Raw genomic sequence first — 19330 nt, forward strand, 5'->3', positions numbered from 1 at the left:
TCGTAGGACTCTGCTGCATTTTAACTGCACGGCGTTATCGCAGCAAATTCCTCAGTCCCGCTCGCAGGGTGTCAGCAGAGCCGGCTGCACAGCGGGGGACTTACGCCCAAGATCGGTTGCTCAAAGCGCTGCTTCCTGAGAACATTTGCATTGCAGGAGCACCGGGTCTCCCTTTAAAAGCTGTGTTTCCATGTTTTCATTCCCCACGCCGTCGAGATGCAACGTGATTTCCTTAAATATAAGCTGGTGCATTGTTACCATAGCTGCTGCGTAGCAGAGGGTGCGCAATTTTACTACATCCGTCTGCTATTTGCCTGGGAAACATCCCTATTGGCTGATAATTTCAACGAAGAGTATTGGAAAAATATTAAAAATTGACAACTGCAAAGTTACTAGATAAGAATCTTTAAAATTTATTGGACTAATTGTGTTACATTCAATATTTGATGTGTTTCTCCTGGACAAAGAATTGGCATAAATACAAACAAGCCTTTGTGTGCCTTCCCTAAACAAATAAGAGATAAAGTACTAGAGACAAGGGAACATAGTTCACATCTTCATATTTACATTTTGCCTTTACTTTACAACTTAGCGCCAGGAATATTTACAGAAAAATACAGTAAGAACAAAAAGATCATGTCTTGGCAACATACAGAAATTCATACAAATTGTATATGATTTGAAGCACATGATATCTGGCATTCTCATTTCTAATTGCTCCTGCTAAAATCCACGTGGAAAAGGTCTGTGTTTGCCTTCAAAGACATCACTCAATTATGCAATCGTTAAATCACATCAAATTTGTCTGTTAGACTGAAATTTAGTTCTCTCGTCTTTCTGGGCATGTAGAACCTCGCAGGAAAGAAATGCAGTCACCTATGGAGAACCCAGCACGTATAGCCAGTCGAGCAGCGAGGGGCTGCTCTTCCCTATGGCCTCGTGCACACGCTGCTATCCCACATAGACACCTTAGTTTCCACAGGCACCGTCCTTCCCATCTCCTGTTCGCTGTAAGGTTGTAATGCCTTTTTTAAAAGTACCTTTAAGAAAAAATGCTTTTCTTTAAAAGAGAGTCAGTATTAAGGTACTAAAATCTCTGTAATTTCAACACTGTGTTTAACAAGGTGACAATGGTCCCCCCTCTTTCTGCACCGTTAAAAGGATGCCATCATTTAAAGCAGAATTATGAACCCAAACAGAAAGGCCTTATGAAAAGAGAAAGTCTCAGTTTAGTTATTATGCAACATTTGCAACTCAGCTTTTGCAGCACTATGTTACCTGCGGAGTTGAGACTGACGTCATGCTACGCGCAAAGCAAGTGGTCAATACTCGTCACCTCCGATGAACAGGAACACAAACCCAAGCCACGCACTTGTCAAGTTGAAAACTCAATACAGCAGTTTGTGATGAAAAGAAGTCTGGATTCTTGACCAACATGTTCTTGCAATCACAACCGAAATAAATCTCATTTGCTCTAACCCTTTTGGGGAAAAAAGCTCAAGGCTGTACCCTGGACTAGCTGAAGCCATCGGAGTTTGGCCACTGACTTCGACAGGATAAGGATTTCATTCCCAAATTAGTGTTTTGCATTTACTTATGAAGTCGGAGGCCTCTCCGCGCACAGGGGAAGGAGGGACACTCCTGGCAGACACCTTCCACCGGCACAAGTCTGCCAGGGGCGCTCGCTGCTGCGACCGGCATCCAAACCAAGTGGGATGGCAACACATTTCTGTAATCGCAACATTTTTATACTAAACTGTGACTTTCTTGAAGGTTCACCTTCCCAGATAGCAACACCCAACACTTATGGCCAGGCCATACTACAAGTGTCTAACGTGTTAACCAGCTGGTTTTACAAATCACATTAAGCACGTTATACACGCCTACTCCCCCGGCGGTGGGATCAGCAGCAACAATGTGCGCAAAAGTTACCGTCTTTCAAGACTTCTGAAAAGTTGCATTGCTTTCACGGTTGTTACCGCTCAAGTGGGCGCCATACCCATGTTTTCGATGAACATGGAAACAGACCCAAGACTATTCTTCAGCCAAGCACAGAACTTTTTAAAAAGTAAATTTTCAGGCAGTCCATTTGGCTATCTTGGACTTTGCAGAAAATATCCAGGGTTTCCCCAAATGCACACGTCTGTACTGACTGTACCCAAATGCCTGAAAGAAGTATCTTTTGCAGCTCATTACTACATGAACCAATGACTTCGCATATAACACACTTAGCTATGCCATGTGGGTTTTGTTCTTAGGTTATTGAAGATGTGCAGACATTTGATTGCTCAGTATGTTTACTTGTTACACATGCATTGGTCATGCCTTTTAAATCAGTGGACTAAAGTGTGTTTGGCCATTAATTAGATCCAATAGGTACATACAAAATGTGGGTAAATTTAGTGTCCGTGCGTTAAATTGATACTGGCAAGAGTTTGGCAGAGGATGAAGCTGTCCAAGTTTCCTTTCACAGCTTTGCCAATACACCCAAACGCTGCCTTGCGGCTCCTCCTGCCATTTGCAACCTGGGCATCACGCAAGCGTGGGCCAGCCAACATGCTTACTTCTACAGTAGTTCTCTTTATGTGGTTTCATTTTTCCACTTGTGATTCATTTGGATCAAAATCCAGAGCTCCTGAGTTGAGAGGCTAGTGCGCTTGTCCCCTGCAACAAGCACATCACCTAAAACCCCTTTGGTTGACATCCTGAAAGTCCTTTCATATGTATTTTGAGAGGCCTGTGTTTCCATTAACTCTTTGTGAAAAACCACATGAAAAGACAGGAGCAGGGTATGTCCTTGGCAGGTAAGTTGTAATGAAACAATTAAGACTGTTTCAGGTCAGAACTGCTGCAAAAAGTAACTCTGAAATGTCAAAATTACATGACTGACAGGTATTACTGCAATGCATATTAAAAAGCTAATAAAAACACTTCTGGAATAACATGAGGAGCTCCCCAAATTCCTGCTCACACTCAGTCTTACATTACCTGCTTACTGGAAGGAAAAGGACACATGCTGCTGCCAGTGATCACAAACCGCACCTACCCGGGAGCGCCAGCGATGATTCATTACTGCAACACAAGTCAAGATTGCGCTGGGAGCCTGAAAGCGCTCCCAAGGCTGCCAGCGCCCACTGCAGCTTTTATATTCCCAATACTAAATTTGTAGTTGTAAACATCTTTTCCCAGCACATCCTTCAAGTCCTGAACACGTGAAATCCACAGTCTGACAATGAAAACGTCTGACCTAGGTGAAAGGGAGCCACCACTGCTGAGCATGAGAATGCACAGCAGATTCAAAGCAATTTTAAGTTATAACTCCAAAGGGGCTTTCATGGAATGGCAAGTTAATGGGGAAAAAGAAGAATCCTTGAATTTTCTTTTCGAGTTGTTTTAGTCTGTTTAACAGGAGCTTCTGAAAAGTGTTGTAGAAGCTGCGAAAACTGCTTATGCTATAAATATCAGGCAGGAGGCAGCCCCAGAATCTCAGATTTCAATCCAATGGAAGGAAAGCAAGTGATGTTTACACTTTTTATGGAAACGGTGAGTAGGTGATACAGACACTTCAAAATAAATTAAGTAGTTGCTTAAAAATTAATTAAAAAAACCCCAAGCTGCTAAAATTAAATGCGACATTTTGCAACAGACCTGAAAGTCATAACGTTGTTTTTGTATAACCAAGAGCTCTTATCCAGCAACAACTTATGTTGGAAAGTCAGGTAATTTCAGGTGTTGTTTGTTGTCAGCATGACAAATCTCGTATGCAGATGGACTCACTCCCAACCATGGAGGGAACTGTAAAATACAGCATCTTGGCTATGAATTTCATGACCTGATGTTTCCAAGCAGTTTTCCTCCTCTTGGCTTTGGTACACAAATTGGTTGCAAGCAGTGAATGATCTTCTGTTGAGCTCTGAAGGGGGGCTGAAAGTGTCTTTTAAGTTCTTGCAGGGATAGTTAATGCTCTGACACAGACTCTCTCCTCAAAGGAGAGATCTGCTCCCTTCTCCTTTAACACGTGGGTGTAGCGAGATGTCTGAAGGCAGGTTTGTTTGTATTTTGTTTTCCATCCTTATAGGCAGAGATGGCTTTGTTTTGATTGTTTTCCTCTCACAGAGTGAGAAACTTACAGTTCCTAATTAGTCTGGAATAGATGATTGGGTGAAGAGATTATGTTGCTAGCATCCAGGAAGACTGGAATTAAGTAATCTTTTGAGGGTAGGTGAATTAAGTCAATATCCCAACTGCAATGTTTTGGATTCATTTCTCATTCCTCCCACACGGTATCTGCTGACTTGTGCTAGAATATGATTTCCTGAATTCCAGAGGGCTGAGGAAATTTGTTGTTGTTATTTAACTGTTTTCATTACTGTAGCCACCAAGCTCTGATCTAATTGTCCTGGAAGGATAATGACCTAGGGATTGCAGTTCTTGAGCCCAACCTCCTGGAAAAGTGAGGTATAAAATTCTGGCTCCAGCTGCCTGTTCCGGTATTTGTTGACAATGTCTGCTATTTTCTGTTTTCGGCGGACATGTGGGGGGTTGTATGAATCACTTTCCAGCCTCTTTCTCCGACAAATATTTATTACTGTCTGCCTCACTAAAAAACCTGAAAAAGAAAGAGCATTTGAATCAAGTTTAAACAAATTCAAGTCTGCACCCCTTTGCTGGCTTTGCAGCTAAAGACTATTTTGGGTTCTGTCCCATCTAGAAACCCAGGGGAGATGCTCAGCACCACCAAGTCAAGAACTTCTCAATGAGCAGTTGATAACAGATAACCATGGCCCCCAGGGTAAAATGTAGGGACATTTTACTGTGAAAAATGAGTAAGAAAGGGACTAAGTCAGTGGTACCCTAAACTGGCTAGAAGAAGAGGAGGAGGAAGATTTCTCTGCTTTGCCAGAGCCAAGCAACAGCCCGCAACAACGCCCTCAGGGCCAACAAGGGAAAGAATCCAGGGCACCTAATACAAGAATTACAGTGCTACAGCCCCTGGCCATGCTGCACCAGGACATGCAGAGCTCGGATGGGCCCTGAGGTCGTACTGGGTAATGCCAGGGGAGCCTTCAGGACGAAAAAAGTACCCATCAGTACTTTTTTCCAGTAGGAATTGCAGAGCCTTCCCCTTGGAACAAGGGATAAGGAAAGACTTGATGGGTTGTGGCTGGAAACAGGTTTCTCTTCCCCTTGCTGCTTTGCCACTGTTGTTACCTCTCTGTAACTCATACTGCTGTATACGGCAGGGAGGAGAAGGTTGGGAACCAAAGCAGTAACACTTGGTCAAAGCTGGCAGTGGGCTTTATCCTATTTTATTCTGAAATGAAATTCATATGCCTCTAATGAAGTAAGTGTCCGTTAACCCCTTTGCTGTTTCACAAGCACTTTCTTTCAGGCAGAAACAGTGTCTTCCTTATTTAGAGGACTTGATTCCTGACTGCACACAAACCACATCTGCTGAACTTAGAGATGAGACAAATTTCATTATACTAATAGTCCTGATGCAGCTGAAAAAACAGCCCAACTCTAGGAAAACACACCTGATTCTTTTTCAGTACAAGCCATTGTCATCAGATGAATTCACAAATGTTATTTAAAGGCCCAGTGTGGCTTCAATTTCCCCATCACTGAATTAAGCATGCAAAAACCAGAACCTGAAAGTCACCCCCAACAGACTCCTATAATGTTAGTTTTATGGTTATGTACAAGTATCCTAATGTTCGTTTATTCATTTCACTCTGTCTTGTGAATTGCTCACTGGAGTAAGATTTCCAGTTACTGAAGCTATAGTAGCACAGATACCAAGACAGATCCATTAATCCATGCAGGAACACAGGAAAAAGCAGACAGCACACACGGACCCCTGTTAACACATGCCTGCATAGTAGGTTAAGTATTTTTACTGAACATATTAGAAAATCCTCAATTGCTGTGGCTTTTAATCTCTATCCAGCTTCTAAAACAGAAAGAAGCAACACAGCATGCCAGCACAGTCCGAAAATTCAGCAGTACCCTCTGGCAGTCAACTAGCACCAGCACCTTAGCTCTCAATGCTAAACATTAGGGTCACATTTCTGATCTCTCTTATCTAAATAACAGGCATTTACCTCTTCCTTCCACCACTACTAGTTCCAACCCTTCACTTCTCTCCTACTACAATTCCAGTGGAGCCCTGCTATGCTGTCAGCTAAGTGCTGACCACCTGCTCCCTCTGCTGTTCCTGCTACCACTGTTGCTGCAAAAAGCATGGGTTTATTTTGTTCTGCCATGCCCAGTATTTTTTCCAATGAAAGATTCCAGACTATGTATTTTGCAGATATATTTTTTAAAAAATCAAAACATGAGTGTTCCTAAAAATCTTTAGCTTACCAAGAGCTCTCCTACTGACTATCATTCCATCCACCAACGGGATAACCATATTGAATTTCCCAGTTGCTCCTTGTAGCTTTATCCTGAATAAGCCAGTGTTTAAAGGATGAATGAAGATCACAGGAACTTCCTTCTCAGGAATGGTAGATCTTAAGGGAAAAACCACAGCTGTTAAATCAGTTTTATAGCACTGTTTCAATTAATCTATAGGTGAAAAATGACCACTTTAAGTGTTAAAAGAATGTTAAAAAAAATGTCTTGTGGCTAAACCAGTGGGAGTCCTGTGTGCATCCTCTGGACTTTAGAAGGGTTGTATCAACTGTACTGTTTCTATGACCTTCTGTCACCACAGAATTTGAGAGTCCTGCAGACAGGGCTTTAAGCCTCACAACACATATGCAGCATTAACTGCCTCACAAGGGAGTAAATCAGGAGGGAGGCTAATCACAGGCTCAAGATAAAAACTACACATTTTCTGTTCCTTAATTTATGTTTAAACTGCGGTGATATGAAAAGCTCTTTCATTTTTTCAACAACAACAACAAAAATCCACTGAGGAAACTCATCTGTCTAACGTGACTGCCTAGAGGCTTCAGGGTTGCCTGTGAAAGCTGAAGAATGCAAATAATCTCAGTCATGACTTCTTCTAAAGTGCAGCCTAAACTGTTGTCCACAAGAATTAAGAAAAATAATGAAAATAAGAGCAGTCTTACCTTAGGGAAGTGCTACTATTGGCTGTAGTTTCCACACCAGTACTAGTCTCAGACACCAGATCAGGGAGGGGGAAGTTTTCTGTAAGAAGAGGATGCACTGAGTAAAGTTTATCTACCCCAGTTTTTGGGGTTTTTTTGTTTTGTTTTTGTACAAAGAAAGATTATTTATCATAAGTCAAAACCATGCAGTCCTCAAGCATTTATACCATGGGTGTTCTTGCACTGCTAGTGATGCAAAGTCTTTATTTGTTTTTAAGCTTAAACATTCATGGAGTGTAAAGACACACCTCAGCCATCCTGCGCTCAACAGATTAGGTAACACATGTCCCAGACCCTCAATTCTCTCAATCCCAAAGGTCAAAATCTCTAGAAGAACAGTGAAAGCAGGAAGGAGGTGAAGTACTTCAACCACAAGAGCAGCTTTCAAATTATTATTCAACAGCATCTTCACCTATCCACAAGTAATCAGCCTCAAGAACAGTGCTGGGAATTTCAAATACCACCACTGCTTACATCTACAATTCCTTTGAGCCTTGCTCCGACAAACATGGTACCGTTCCTAAAGTCCAAGCTCTGTAGATCCTCACCATAACCTACAATTCTGCTGCCATGCACTTGGTAACAAGCGACTGGATAATGAAGATGCAGGAGGAAGAAGTAGGAACTCAGATCCCTGGAAGGGGATGTGGCACTTCCCATTACCTTGTTTAGAGGCAAGAACTGACAGAGATGTTGAGAGTCATTCAGAAAAGTTCACTTCAGACAGCAGGGCAGTGCCAACACCTCTTCCAGCAGAAAGAGTATAAGGCCCGAAAACACCTTTTGCCGTCAGAGCTGGGATCCTAAGAGTACACAAAAGCTGGAGCTAGCAGAAGGAGAGCATGGAGGGCCACGGAAGTACTTTGAGATGGAACAAGAGGGAGAACAGGCAGTTGGCACAGAGGCGATAGCCTAGACTACAAAATGACAGTTTTTCCACTGTCCAGATTCAAAGATGTACCAGAAGCATAAGGCAAAAGCCAAGAACATAAGGAGCATAAGGCAAAGCCTCTGGGCTAGGAGCCACTTTCAAGAGCCCCCCCCCCCCCCCCCCCAATTCCAACTGCCATGCTTACTGAGACTCTCAAACCCACTTCTTCAGCTTCAGGCCCAGAGCTTTGGGAGATTCCTACAGCTGCTGAAAGAAGCAGCCAAGCAGAAACATGCATGTGTAGCACAGCTGCTGCCTCTGCAGTGAGCTGGCTTTAGCTGCCACCCAAGAAAGAAGTAGGTCAGGGACACCAATTTAGGAACTGAAGCGGCTGAGGGACTCCTGGAGCTAAGGGAACACCTTCTGGGCCAATGTCTGCATAAGGAAATGATGCTGAGATACATAAGAACTTGATGTCCATCTCCTGATCCCAGTAAAGCTCTGAAGGATGTGGACAAGGTGGTCGTCTTGAGAATTTACACCTACACTTTACAGGAAGCTTCCTCTTGGTCGCTCCCATTCTCTTGGTTGCTTTCCTCTGGGAGGAGCTAAGGACTTAATTAAGGTCCACCCTTACTGCCAGACTGGGAACCAGGATTAGAAATCCAAGACAGAATAAAGTATCAGTTACTGGCCAGTGTTATAGATTCTGCTGGGCTAAGCCAGTACAGAGAGGCTCTCGCATAGCACTAAAGCCAGGCCCTGGCTTAGAACCAGCACACAAGAAGCTCTTGGGGACAAAGGACTCCTCAAGCATAGTAACCAGCTGCCCACCATTGTCCATGCAACGGCTGTAACAGGATGGGCAAAGCTAGGTCTCTCCCAGGTCAGACAGTACCCAGAGTCAGAGAGGAAACACCAAACTAAGAAACGTTAAATTGCATGAGGAGCAGGACCCTGCCTGAAAAAGGTGCAGAAAGGAAGCTGGACTGCATAGCATGAAACAGGCACACCAAGCACAGAATAAGTGAGCCCTCCTGCTAGAGAGAACACAACAGAAAGTGTCAAAGGTACCACCAAACGAAGAAGGATGATGATCCCTTCTGCACAGAAGCAGCAGGTGTCAGAAGTCCTTTTTTTTTTTTTTTAAAGGAAGAACAGATCCACTCTGAGGAGACAGCAGCTGAGGGGAACTCAAAAACAAGGCTGCACACTTGCCTTGTGTGTTAAGCTTAAGAAGGTGCGTGATGGCATTTCACATGTACTGCCAGAGCTAAAATAATCTCCAGACCTACATGCCACTGATTCGTGTGCACCCCATGGCCCACCACTCAAAAATCAAAGAGCTGTTTCAGAATCTTGTAAGTGTCGGTTACAGACATTAATAAGGATTTAGCATTTTATAGAGGAATGGAACAGAGCTTTTCCTCTGGTTCCTGCCCTGTTGTTACTTTAGCGAACAATAAAAACTTCCACGCACCTATATCATCATAACGTTCCACCCAGACCACATACACTTTGGTTTCAGGTCCCATCGGCGGAATGGTCCGGCCCTGAGGCACCCTCTTGGATCTGGAAGTAGGACTGAGCTGTTTTGAACACAAGGGAAGAGTAGCATTTGCAAACGTCATGAGTCCAGTAATGCATCCAACAAGCATTTCCACAGTTGCTCCTTAGTCTTTCAGGTCTCAGACAGGCACAACCTCTGCCAACTGTTGAGATGGGGCAGCTGTGGTGGAGCTACCCACTGAGAAACAGTAATCTGGGTCTCTAGAATATTTATATTCAACATAAATTAATATATGCAATCTTAAAAAACTGGTTCAAGTTTTTCTTAATGTTCTCAAAGATCTCAAATCAGTAACTAAATATACATTTGGAAGTGAATTCTATATAAGAAAGAAATAAGCAGTTGTAAATCCTTTGCTAACTGTTACAGCAGTTCATGGGTTTGTGCTTTGCTACCATAGAAAAGCAACTTCACATCTGATAATTCAGACACAACTGACATGTACTATTTTAAACTGGGTAGGTATGAAAAGTGTTCATGCCTATCCATCCTAAATTTCCAAGCATGGATTCGAGTCTGAATTACTTTGTAAATACTGCATATACTTTTTCCTGCATTTCAAGATTTCAGTATGCAGAATATTACTACTTACCATGTTTAAGTTTTATATTTAATTAACATAATCTTGCAATCTCCTACTGCAGGTGCAAATTCTGGCAGGACCAAAGCAGATGTTAAAGATTAATAGCTAGGGACGAGTAGCTCCAAATGTTAGAAAACCAAATCATATACTATCAAAAAATGCTGTAGCATTGCCAGTGTGCTTCCTGGAGGCGGGGGGGGGAAGCCATTTTTCAATGCAAGTTTTGCCTTACCCGCTGGGAGGGATTAAGATTGTCTGTATGATTGGGGAAGAGTTCAAGTGTCAGAGACTGCTGCTTCAATATTCCTGGCAGCAGATCCATGTTGGAGTCACTTTCTTGGTCAGAGACGTTGCTTTCCAGTGAATCAGCTGTAAGCCAGAAGAAAGGTGGGTTTTGTCTTTTCTTCTGCCAAAAAACTTAAGATGTCATCATATGTAAGGTTTTGAAACTAAAAAAGGTTGTAAGGTTTTTGAAACTAAATATACATAGATTCACAGTCAAGTTAATATAGCACTCAAAAGCAGAAGAGGATTCAGCAGTGGACAACTGCCAGTTATTCCAGAAACAGACTGCAATATAAAGCACTCCCTAACAATGTAGAAGTGTCCCATCCATTTCCTATGGAATACAGTCTCCTCCTTCTATAGCTATCATTTCCTCACAGCCCTTTTATTCCAGGGAACTTCTGCACACTGGTTTTAGTGTGCAAGAGATGTCGTGAAAGCTGTTGCTCACCTACATAACAGTTGTGCATATGCTCCTCCATGTGCTGCAGGAGCATATCATCAAGACAGGAGAGAAAAAAATGCATCACCAGTTGATGGTGAACCATACGTCCAACCTAATGCACCCGGGGTAACAGCAATACTGCTGTGCAAACCTGGACATATATTGAGACTGAGAAAAAGGCACACAGAACAGATACCACCTTAGGAAGGAGTCTAAGGATTAGGATGTTGTAATTTAAACATGAGTAGTTTTCTGACAAGGATCTTGCTACACACACTACTAGTTAGCTTATTTAGGTTCTGCTTCTGAAATAGCTCTCCAACAAAAAATGTTGTTTTGGTTTTTGCCAACAGCATGTACAGAGTGATCTTACTTAGGGACTCCACCGGTGATGGGACAACAAAAGCTATTTCTGTCAGGGCATCTGCATAATACAGCACCTTCTTCTGCCCATTGAAGATACTTGCCCCAACATCTTCTGAAATAATTAGGTCATCTGAAATGGACATAAAAGGAAAGTTTAGTCAAAAGGAAGCTCTACCTCTTTATACGCTGCCTCAGGAGAAGACATTCAAACACAAGGTGCAATCATTCAGAAGAAATCACAAAAATCTCGTTTTAAAATGAGAAGATTTCACAGTCAAGTCTTATGGCTAACAACCATTCTCAGAAACTTTTTTGTTACCTTGAAGGAAATGGCATTTTGGGTTGGGAGAGGATTTATTTTGAACATATTTCCATTGTACTGCATACCCTATTTCCCTCGGATTGAGCAGTCTAGTAAGCACGTCTGCCACAAGAATTCATCTAGTAGCTATTTCTAACCATTCGCTCTAACAGACATCATTAAGTTAGTCATTAAATTTCCAAAGGATTCTAACATTTATAACTTCAGTCTGATACTATTCTAGAATTCAAGCCAGTTTCTATAGACTCTTCTCTGTCTTTTCTTCTGCCAAGGAGAGTTAGAAAAAGGCTCTGTTGAATCAAACCCAATAAAAGAAAGCTCCTCATTCTCAGCCCCCATTTATTCTCTCATCACAGTTGGCCAGTACATCAGGCCTTCACAGTACAGAAAGAAAACAATTCTTTGGTGGAGCCATGCAGTAAGGAAATTACAGCACACACACCACATCCCCCTGCTTTTCCTTCCCCATGCTGCCTCCAGAAAGACTAGCAAGGACTTTAAGCTGAATTATTTCTCTGATCCAGTTTACAAAAGGGTTCCTGGGATAGCTGCCTCAGCAAAACCAACGGAGCAGTGAAATTCAGAATGCTGACAGAAAGGTGGCCAGAGGCACGCAGGAGCGTCCAAGCCATGCTTCACCATCAGGGAAGCGTTCCTGCATCTCCAGTCCGTAGCTCTCAGGGAGCAACCCAAACCCAATTGTTGTAAGAGCTTCTTTGCTTTTAGGGGTGCGCAGTGAAACAAAACCAAAGCATATGCCTGTGAATTTATTTTAATCATGTCTCACTGGAAGCTATTCTAGAATCATTTAGGTTGGAAGAGACCTTTAAGACCACCAAGTCCAACCATAAACCTAACACTGCCAAGTCCACCACTAAACCATGTCCCTAAACACACATCTACAGGTCTTTTAAATACCTCCAGGGATGGGGACTCCACCACTTCCCCAGGCAGCCTGTTCCAAAGCTTGACAACCCTTTTGGTGAAGGAATTTTTCCTAATATCCAATCTAAACCTCCCCTGGTGCAACTTGAGGCCGTTTCCTCTCGTCCTATCACTTGTTACCTGGGAGAAGAGACCGACCCCACCTCGCTACAACCTCCTTTCAGGTGGTTGTAGAGAGCGATGAGGTCTCCCCTCAGCCTCCTCTTCTCCAGGCCAAACAACCCCAGTTCCGTCAGCCGCTCCTCATCAGACTTGTTCTCCAGACCCCTCACCAGCCTTGTTGCCCTTCTCTGGACACGCTCCAGCACCTCGACGTCCTTCTTGTAGTGAGGGGCCCAAAACTGAACACAGTATTCGAGGTGCGGCCTCACCAGCGCCGAGTACAGGGGCACGATCACTTCCCTACTCCTGCTGGCCACACCATTTCTGATACAGGCCAGGATGCTAGACTCCTGAATGGGTTTTCAAGCATCAGAGCCATCCACAAAGAGAAAATACATTTAACAAAATAAATAGCTTTAGTCACAGCAAAGATTGAAGGAGAAAACGAAGCAAGCAATCTTCACAAGTTGGGCCAAGTCTACTTTAAATCTACCATTTCAGTTTTTTAGCCATTGCTTGCTAAAGGTACAACTCCACTCATGGATTTTTCCAACAGCAGAACCAGATTAGAAGTAGTCCTTCCTCCCATCCCTGAATGTTTTTTCTGTTCCTTCTTCCCCCAATTTGTTGAATTAATTCAACTATTTGGTGGTCTGTGATCTAATCCAAATGGCTGACAAAAATCCAAGTTAAAAAGCCCACATCAAAACAGGTTACCTAATTCAGGGCACTGCCTTCTGCACAGCTGTACTGACAAATCCAACTGCAAAGGGAAGGGAGAGGGCTTTGCCTCCAAGTAAAGCACAGTCTGACCCTGTCCTCAAAGGAAAATTAAACCAAGACCTGGCCATTTTGTAACCTCTCCTGACTTGTTCAGAGAAAGCCATGCCTCTGTTCTCTTAACCTCTCCCCAACTTTTCAAGCCTTCTATTATTTGTAGTTTTATTTAGAGAAGCCTTTAGTTGGCCGCAATTACAGGTGAAGAGCATTTCTAAGGCACAGTGAAGGGAAAGCAGAGCAAGAGTGCTGCTTAAGCAACTGCAGCAGTAATGGTGTTGCACCTGATACAAATGCCAGATCAAAGACGTTGAACAAGCTGGACCAGCCTGTTCAATGCCTTTGTATGGCCCACAGCAGAAGGCTGACGCTCTGAAGATCACCAAGTCACTACTTGGAGTAGTGACCATGAACCACACTGAAACCAACCCAGACACTATCAGAATCCCAGGTAATCTGATTAAGTCGTTCAAGGCAGAAACTAACCCGACCTCCAGTTCACCACCCTGGGATAGCAATTCACTACCCTGAGGATCATTTTGGTTGACAGAATGGTGAGAGGGTGGTATATGACAAGCCCAGAGAAGGAGTTGCTCAGTGGAAAAAAGCAGAGTAAATTAAGCAGGACAGAAGAGCTGTGTGTGGGCTCCAACCACCGTGACCTACAAACAGCAGCTTGTCATCATTACTTCCTACCAAGCATGATTACAAGGCTAACTTATTAGCCAACATCTCATTTTAATCTACTTACAGAACACTAAAAATCACACAGTATTTCAAGTCTATTTGCCAATATGCAGCACATCTGTATCCAATTTCACCTGAATACTGGCTTTGGATAATATATTAAAGACTCATCAAGTCTGCTAAAAATATAGCACAGAGGTATTTCTTGCTGAGGCTACTTCCTCCTGACAACACACGGACATTAGTTTTGCTCACTCTGACTTGAAGCTTAATCTATTTTTTTTTTTTTAACACATTCCTTTCTAGTAAACATCAGCATTTATCTGAAAAAAAATATGCAAGTGCTCAGATAGGTATCCAGGAGCAAGAAATTTTAAATTGTCTCCTTTAGAAAGGAGCCTAAACATTTTAATTTAACATTACACCATTTACTATGTATTACCTTGTTCAGGTCCCTCTTCATCACTGCAGCTATTGATTGACCAGCTTGTTGAGACATGGCCAGTCCACCCAGGGTGCTTCCCCACATCAACAGACCAGCCAAGAGACAGCAAGAACTCCAGGAAGTGTGGCTGAACAATTCTGGAAGACTCCATGTTCTTCAGGATCTAAAACAACCAGCAGCACCATGGTAGGTACAGGAGACTCCAGGATGCAGCTCTCTCCCTCCCCACTTTTTTAATTAAAATTTTGTGTCACCAACATGGTTTTGCCCAAATATAGCTATTCAGCAAGCCTGGAACCCCAGACTTTCTGCATGGACACTACTCTCTGCTGTCCAGCATCCTCCCATCCTGCTTTGCAGTGTCCTATTCAATCAACTTGTCTTTCTGCCATCATTGCCAAAGCCTGTAAAATAGTTAATGAAACTGCTAGAAATGGCAATTTTGAGATTTATCCACTTATCAGGGATAAACCACAGAACTGTTCAGCGCAGAATCTGCATTAGCACCAAATACAACATGAGAATTTTCTGGACAATTTTCACTACTAAACTGAGGTGAAATTTTAGGAGAAAGGTATTTTATCACTACTCACCTGTACACGACATACAGCAATTTAGAAGGCAGGCCTCACTGCACATTAAATTATGAAACAGATTTTGCAAAACAGTTTTCAGCAGGATTGAGCACGCACTTCAATCAAATGTCACACTGTACTGTTCACTTTAATCCTTAATCCTACTTTTTATAAAGATGTTTCCACATCCAAAGGTAATTTTTATCCCATTGTGATAAGCTGAAAGTTGAAGACCTTCACCAAACAGCACGCAGGGAGACATGGATGATTTGTGATTTGGTCTACCAGAACCATTGGGATTTGTGGAACGGACAGTGCTGTGCAATACATCCATCCTTTCTGGGCCACGTGAGAATTTGTTTTGTGGCAAAAGCGTCTTTGATTTTGGTTTGTGCGGGGGCAGTACACTGGGATGCAGGCTCCAGTGGCACAGAAACCGCAGGGACAGGGACAGGTGCTGGAAGGAAAGCTTCCAGACAGGAGGCTCCTCGTATCCACATGGTCCTGGCACCCTATCCTAACGCCTTGTACAATATTCAGCAGCATCTAGACATGCTGCATTGAAATATTACTATTATTCTCATTACTGAGCACACTGAAGTCATAGCTATGCTTCAGAATGAATCGAGATAAGCGCAGTTTAGAAGACAATTTCAGAAAATAGGCAAGCTCAGGCTTTATACAACTATACGGTTTTATATCTGAGCCCATTCAAAAAAAAGAATTTACAGTAAAGCAAGGACAAGGGGGTATTTTCAAAGGACATTTAATGATGTGAAGTATAATGATGTAAAAAGTGTGCGGGCAGTTTCATTACCCTGTATAAATAAATACCACGAGACCCTTCTCAACTGTAAAAGCCTACCACCACAGATAAATATGTGGGCCTAATGCAATAACCAGCAGGCTAGATGCCGCTATTCTGGGCTGAGCAGCATCAGATAAAACATAGCTGACACCACTCCTTGTGAAAGGACAGCAGGTCACCTCTCAGAACGGAATGAGGTCCTGAGCTGAAGTGGCATGAACTCACACACAGAGAGATGGCTGAGCGGGACCAGGCAGCCAGCCCTGCTCAAAGCAGAAACCGTGTCACAACTTGGCTTTGATCTCCTCCTCTCTTGATTGTTAATATTGAAAACGAAACAGGACAGAAATAAGTCACAGGTCTTTTCAAAGATGGGAGCAGTATCAGTATCTCACTCAGCTCAGGTCCATAGAGATGACTATGTTATTAACTTGACTGCCACTATGACTTTGCACAACCTGAAAGGCTTAGGAATCACAGCAAGATGTCCAGGGATCTTGAAGCTCGAGTGGCATCTTTATACTGTGTTTAAAGATGTCCAGAATCTCCCAAATACAAGACTTTCTTAAATCTACATGGCAAAACCCATGCTAATTGGGTTTCCAAAGGCCGGCAAGATCTGCAGGACTAAGTAATCTCATCTGTCGAAATCCGTAAGAGCATATAAGCATCAGATGGGAAAAAAAAGCATTCTGTGAGCTCAGCAAGAGCACATTTCAGCTGGAAGGCAAACCTTGTATATCTTGTTTTGTAGCTGACTTTGGAGATGGAAAGACTGTGTACTGGCTGCTCTGAACTTCAACTTTGAAAACTCAAACAGCACGATCCTGGTTTCAAGAATTAGCGTATTCCACGCAGAAGTAGAAGGTGCTACAGTGTTCTGTCAACTGTACATTCACAGTAACACGAGGAGATGGCACAATAATTTCTTGTGGAAGCTATGCTTCTACTCTTTATGAAAATTATGAATGGAATAAGAAGGTACTATAGAAACCACCTTTTCTAATGAGCCCATAAGCTGTCTTAGTGAGTTTCTAGGTCACAGTGTAAAGAAGTCACAATTTAGATTCACACAAATTAACCCGATTAACCTAATTGCATTGGAATGTCAATAGTATAATGTAAAGGCTTACAAAGCAGTAATACTTTCTTACTTGCAGAAAGTTTTTCATTCCTTTAACACGTGTTTAACATTAGGATCAAACCAAACTACCTGGACATTGCTCATTGCTGAAACAAACTGCAACCTTCCCTGCAAGTTGAGCCAACAAATCTGAAATGCATTTCTGATATGAATCTTTGAACTCTACAAATAAGGACAGTAAGGACAGAACAGATAACAAAAATACTATTAATATTTAATATCTATTTTATATCTACATAAAAATATATTTTAAAAAGATGTTACAACAATCCTAAATGTGGTAACATACTTCAACCTGCAGATGAAAAGAGTACACAGTGACTTGTTATAGCTCACACTGTAAACAAACACAAAGCCCAGAACCCCCGGTTCTGATACTCCACTCTAGTCATTAGCAGCAATGCTTTATTCACTTGGGGATTACTAGAAACAAGACAATATAAGCTAGTTGGCACTCTATGCTTTCACTTACCTCCTGGCTTGTTTTCTGGCCCGCTTTCATGTAGAAAATGAAAACAGTATCAAAAGGACGACATGGTAGTAAATCCAAGTAGCCAAGGTCATCAAAAAATCCAGGAAGAGCAGAGTCAAGTGCAATCAGGTGAGGAGGTAGACGACTGTTAGCAGGTTCCTATCCAACAGACAACAGTTGAACAGCTTAAAAAAACCATCTTTCCTAACAGAAAAGGTCTTCATGGTTTCAATAATAATCTATTAAAATATAAAAAGACAATTTCCCTTTTCTCCTAAGAGCAAAATCATACACAAATTTCTGATGCCATATAATCCTATTACTGTAAATGAGTAACAGCAAGCGTAACAGTTTGGCAATTTGTTGCATTCTACCCTCCTCATTAAATAAAACCAGTATTTTGCCAGCGAAACAGACATAACATTTTGCTCAAAAAGAGTACCAGCTACCACAACAAAAGCAGCAGATACTTTCAAAATATCACAACTATACACAGTTAAATGTGTATAGCAAGGACAGGTAGCCTGGGAAGAATACAGAGAAATTGTCCAAGCAGCCAGGGATCAGGTTAGGAAAGCTAAAGCCCTGATAGAATTAAATCTGGCCAGGGACGTCAGGGGCAACAAGAAAAGAATTCTATAGGTATGTTGGGGATAAAAGCAAGACAAGGGAAAATGTGGGCCCTCTCCAGAATGAAACGGGAGACCTGGTTACCCGGGACATGGAGAAGGCAGAGATACTCAATGACTTTTTTTTGCCTCGGTCTTCACCAGTGAGTCCTCGAGCCTCACCACCCAAGCCGCAAAAGGCAAAGGCAGGGACTGGGAGAACATCAGGTTTGAGACCATCTAAGGCACCTGAAGGTGCACAAGTCCATGGGACCCGATGAGATCCATCCGCAGGTCCTGAAGGAACTGGCGGATGAAGTTGCTAAGCCACTATCCATCGTATTTGAGAAGTTGTGGCAGTCCGGTGAAGTTCCCACTGACTGGAAAAGGGGAAACATAACCCCCGTTTTTAAAAAGGGAAAAAAGGAAGACCCGGGGAACTACAGGCCAGTCAGTCTCACCTCTGTGCCTGGGAAGATCATGGAACAGATCCTCCTGGAAGCTATGCTAAGGCACATGGAGGACAGGGAGGTGATTCGAGACAGCCAGCATGGCTTCACCAAGGGCAAGTCCTGCCTGACCAACCTAGTGGCCTTCTATGATGGAGCGACCACATCAGTGGACACGGGAAGGGCTACAGATGTCATCTATCTGGACCTCTGTAAGGCCTTTGACACAGTCCCCCACAACATCCTTCTCTCTCAACTGGAGAGGTATGGATTTGATGGGTGGACTGTCCGGTGGGTGAGGAATTGGTTAGACGGTCGCATCCAGAGGGTAGTGGTCAATGGTTCAATGTCCAGATGGAGACTGGTGATGAGTGGCGTCCCGCAGGGGTCCATATTGCGACAGGTACTGTTTAATATCTTCGTCAGTGACATAGTGGGATCGAGTGCACCCTCAGCAAGTTTGCAGATGACACCAAGCCGAGTGGTGCGGTCGACACGCCAGAGGGACGGGATGCCATCCAGAGGGACCTGGACAAGCTGGAGAAGTGGGCCTGTGTGAACCTCATGAGGTTTAACAAGGCCAAGTGCAAGGTCCTGCACCTGGGTCGGGGCAACCCCCAGTATCAATACAGGCTGGGGGATGAAGGGATTGCGAGCAGCCCTGCCGAGAAGGACTTGGGGGTACTGGTGGATGAAAAGCTGGACATGAGCCAGCAATGTGCGCTCGCAGCCCAGAAGGCCAATCGTATCCTGGGCTG

The 19330-nt window shown here is 43.1% G+C and overlaps 1 protein-coding gene across 5 annotated transcripts in view; it reads right to left on the reverse strand.

Moving 5' to 3' along the window:
* Positions 1-389: 389 nt before the first annotated feature.
* Positions 390-19330, reverse strand: part of RALGAPB (Ral GTPase activating protein non-catalytic subunit beta) — a 72875-nt gene continuing 53934 nt past the window's right edge. For all 5 annotated transcript variants that reach the window (XM_076352496.1, XM_076352499.1, XM_076352498.1 and 2 more), the window contains 8 exons: positions 17516-17674; positions 14514-14679; positions 11246-11368; positions 10375-10511; positions 9470-9578; positions 7080-7158; positions 6367-6515; positions 390-4609 (listed from right to left, as the gene is read on the reverse strand). In XM_076352496.1, coding sequence (XP_076208611.1) covers positions 4416-4609; positions 6367-6515; positions 7080-7158; positions 9470-9578; positions 10375-10511; positions 11246-11368; positions 14514-14679; positions 17516-17674 — 1116 coding nt within the window. In that variant the 3' untranslated portion in view covers positions 390-4415. The remainder of the gene's footprint in view (positions 4610-6366; positions 6516-7079; positions 7159-9469; positions 9579-10374; positions 10512-11245; positions 11369-14513; positions 14680-17515; positions 17675-19330) is intronic.

The sequence above is a fragment of the Aptenodytes patagonicus genome, chromosome 14 (assembly GCF_965638725.1).
Source record: "Aptenodytes patagonicus chromosome 14, bAptPat1.pri.cur, whole genome shotgun sequence".
NCBI lineage: Eukaryota > Metazoa > Chordata > Aves > Sphenisciformes > Spheniscidae > Aptenodytes > Aptenodytes patagonicus.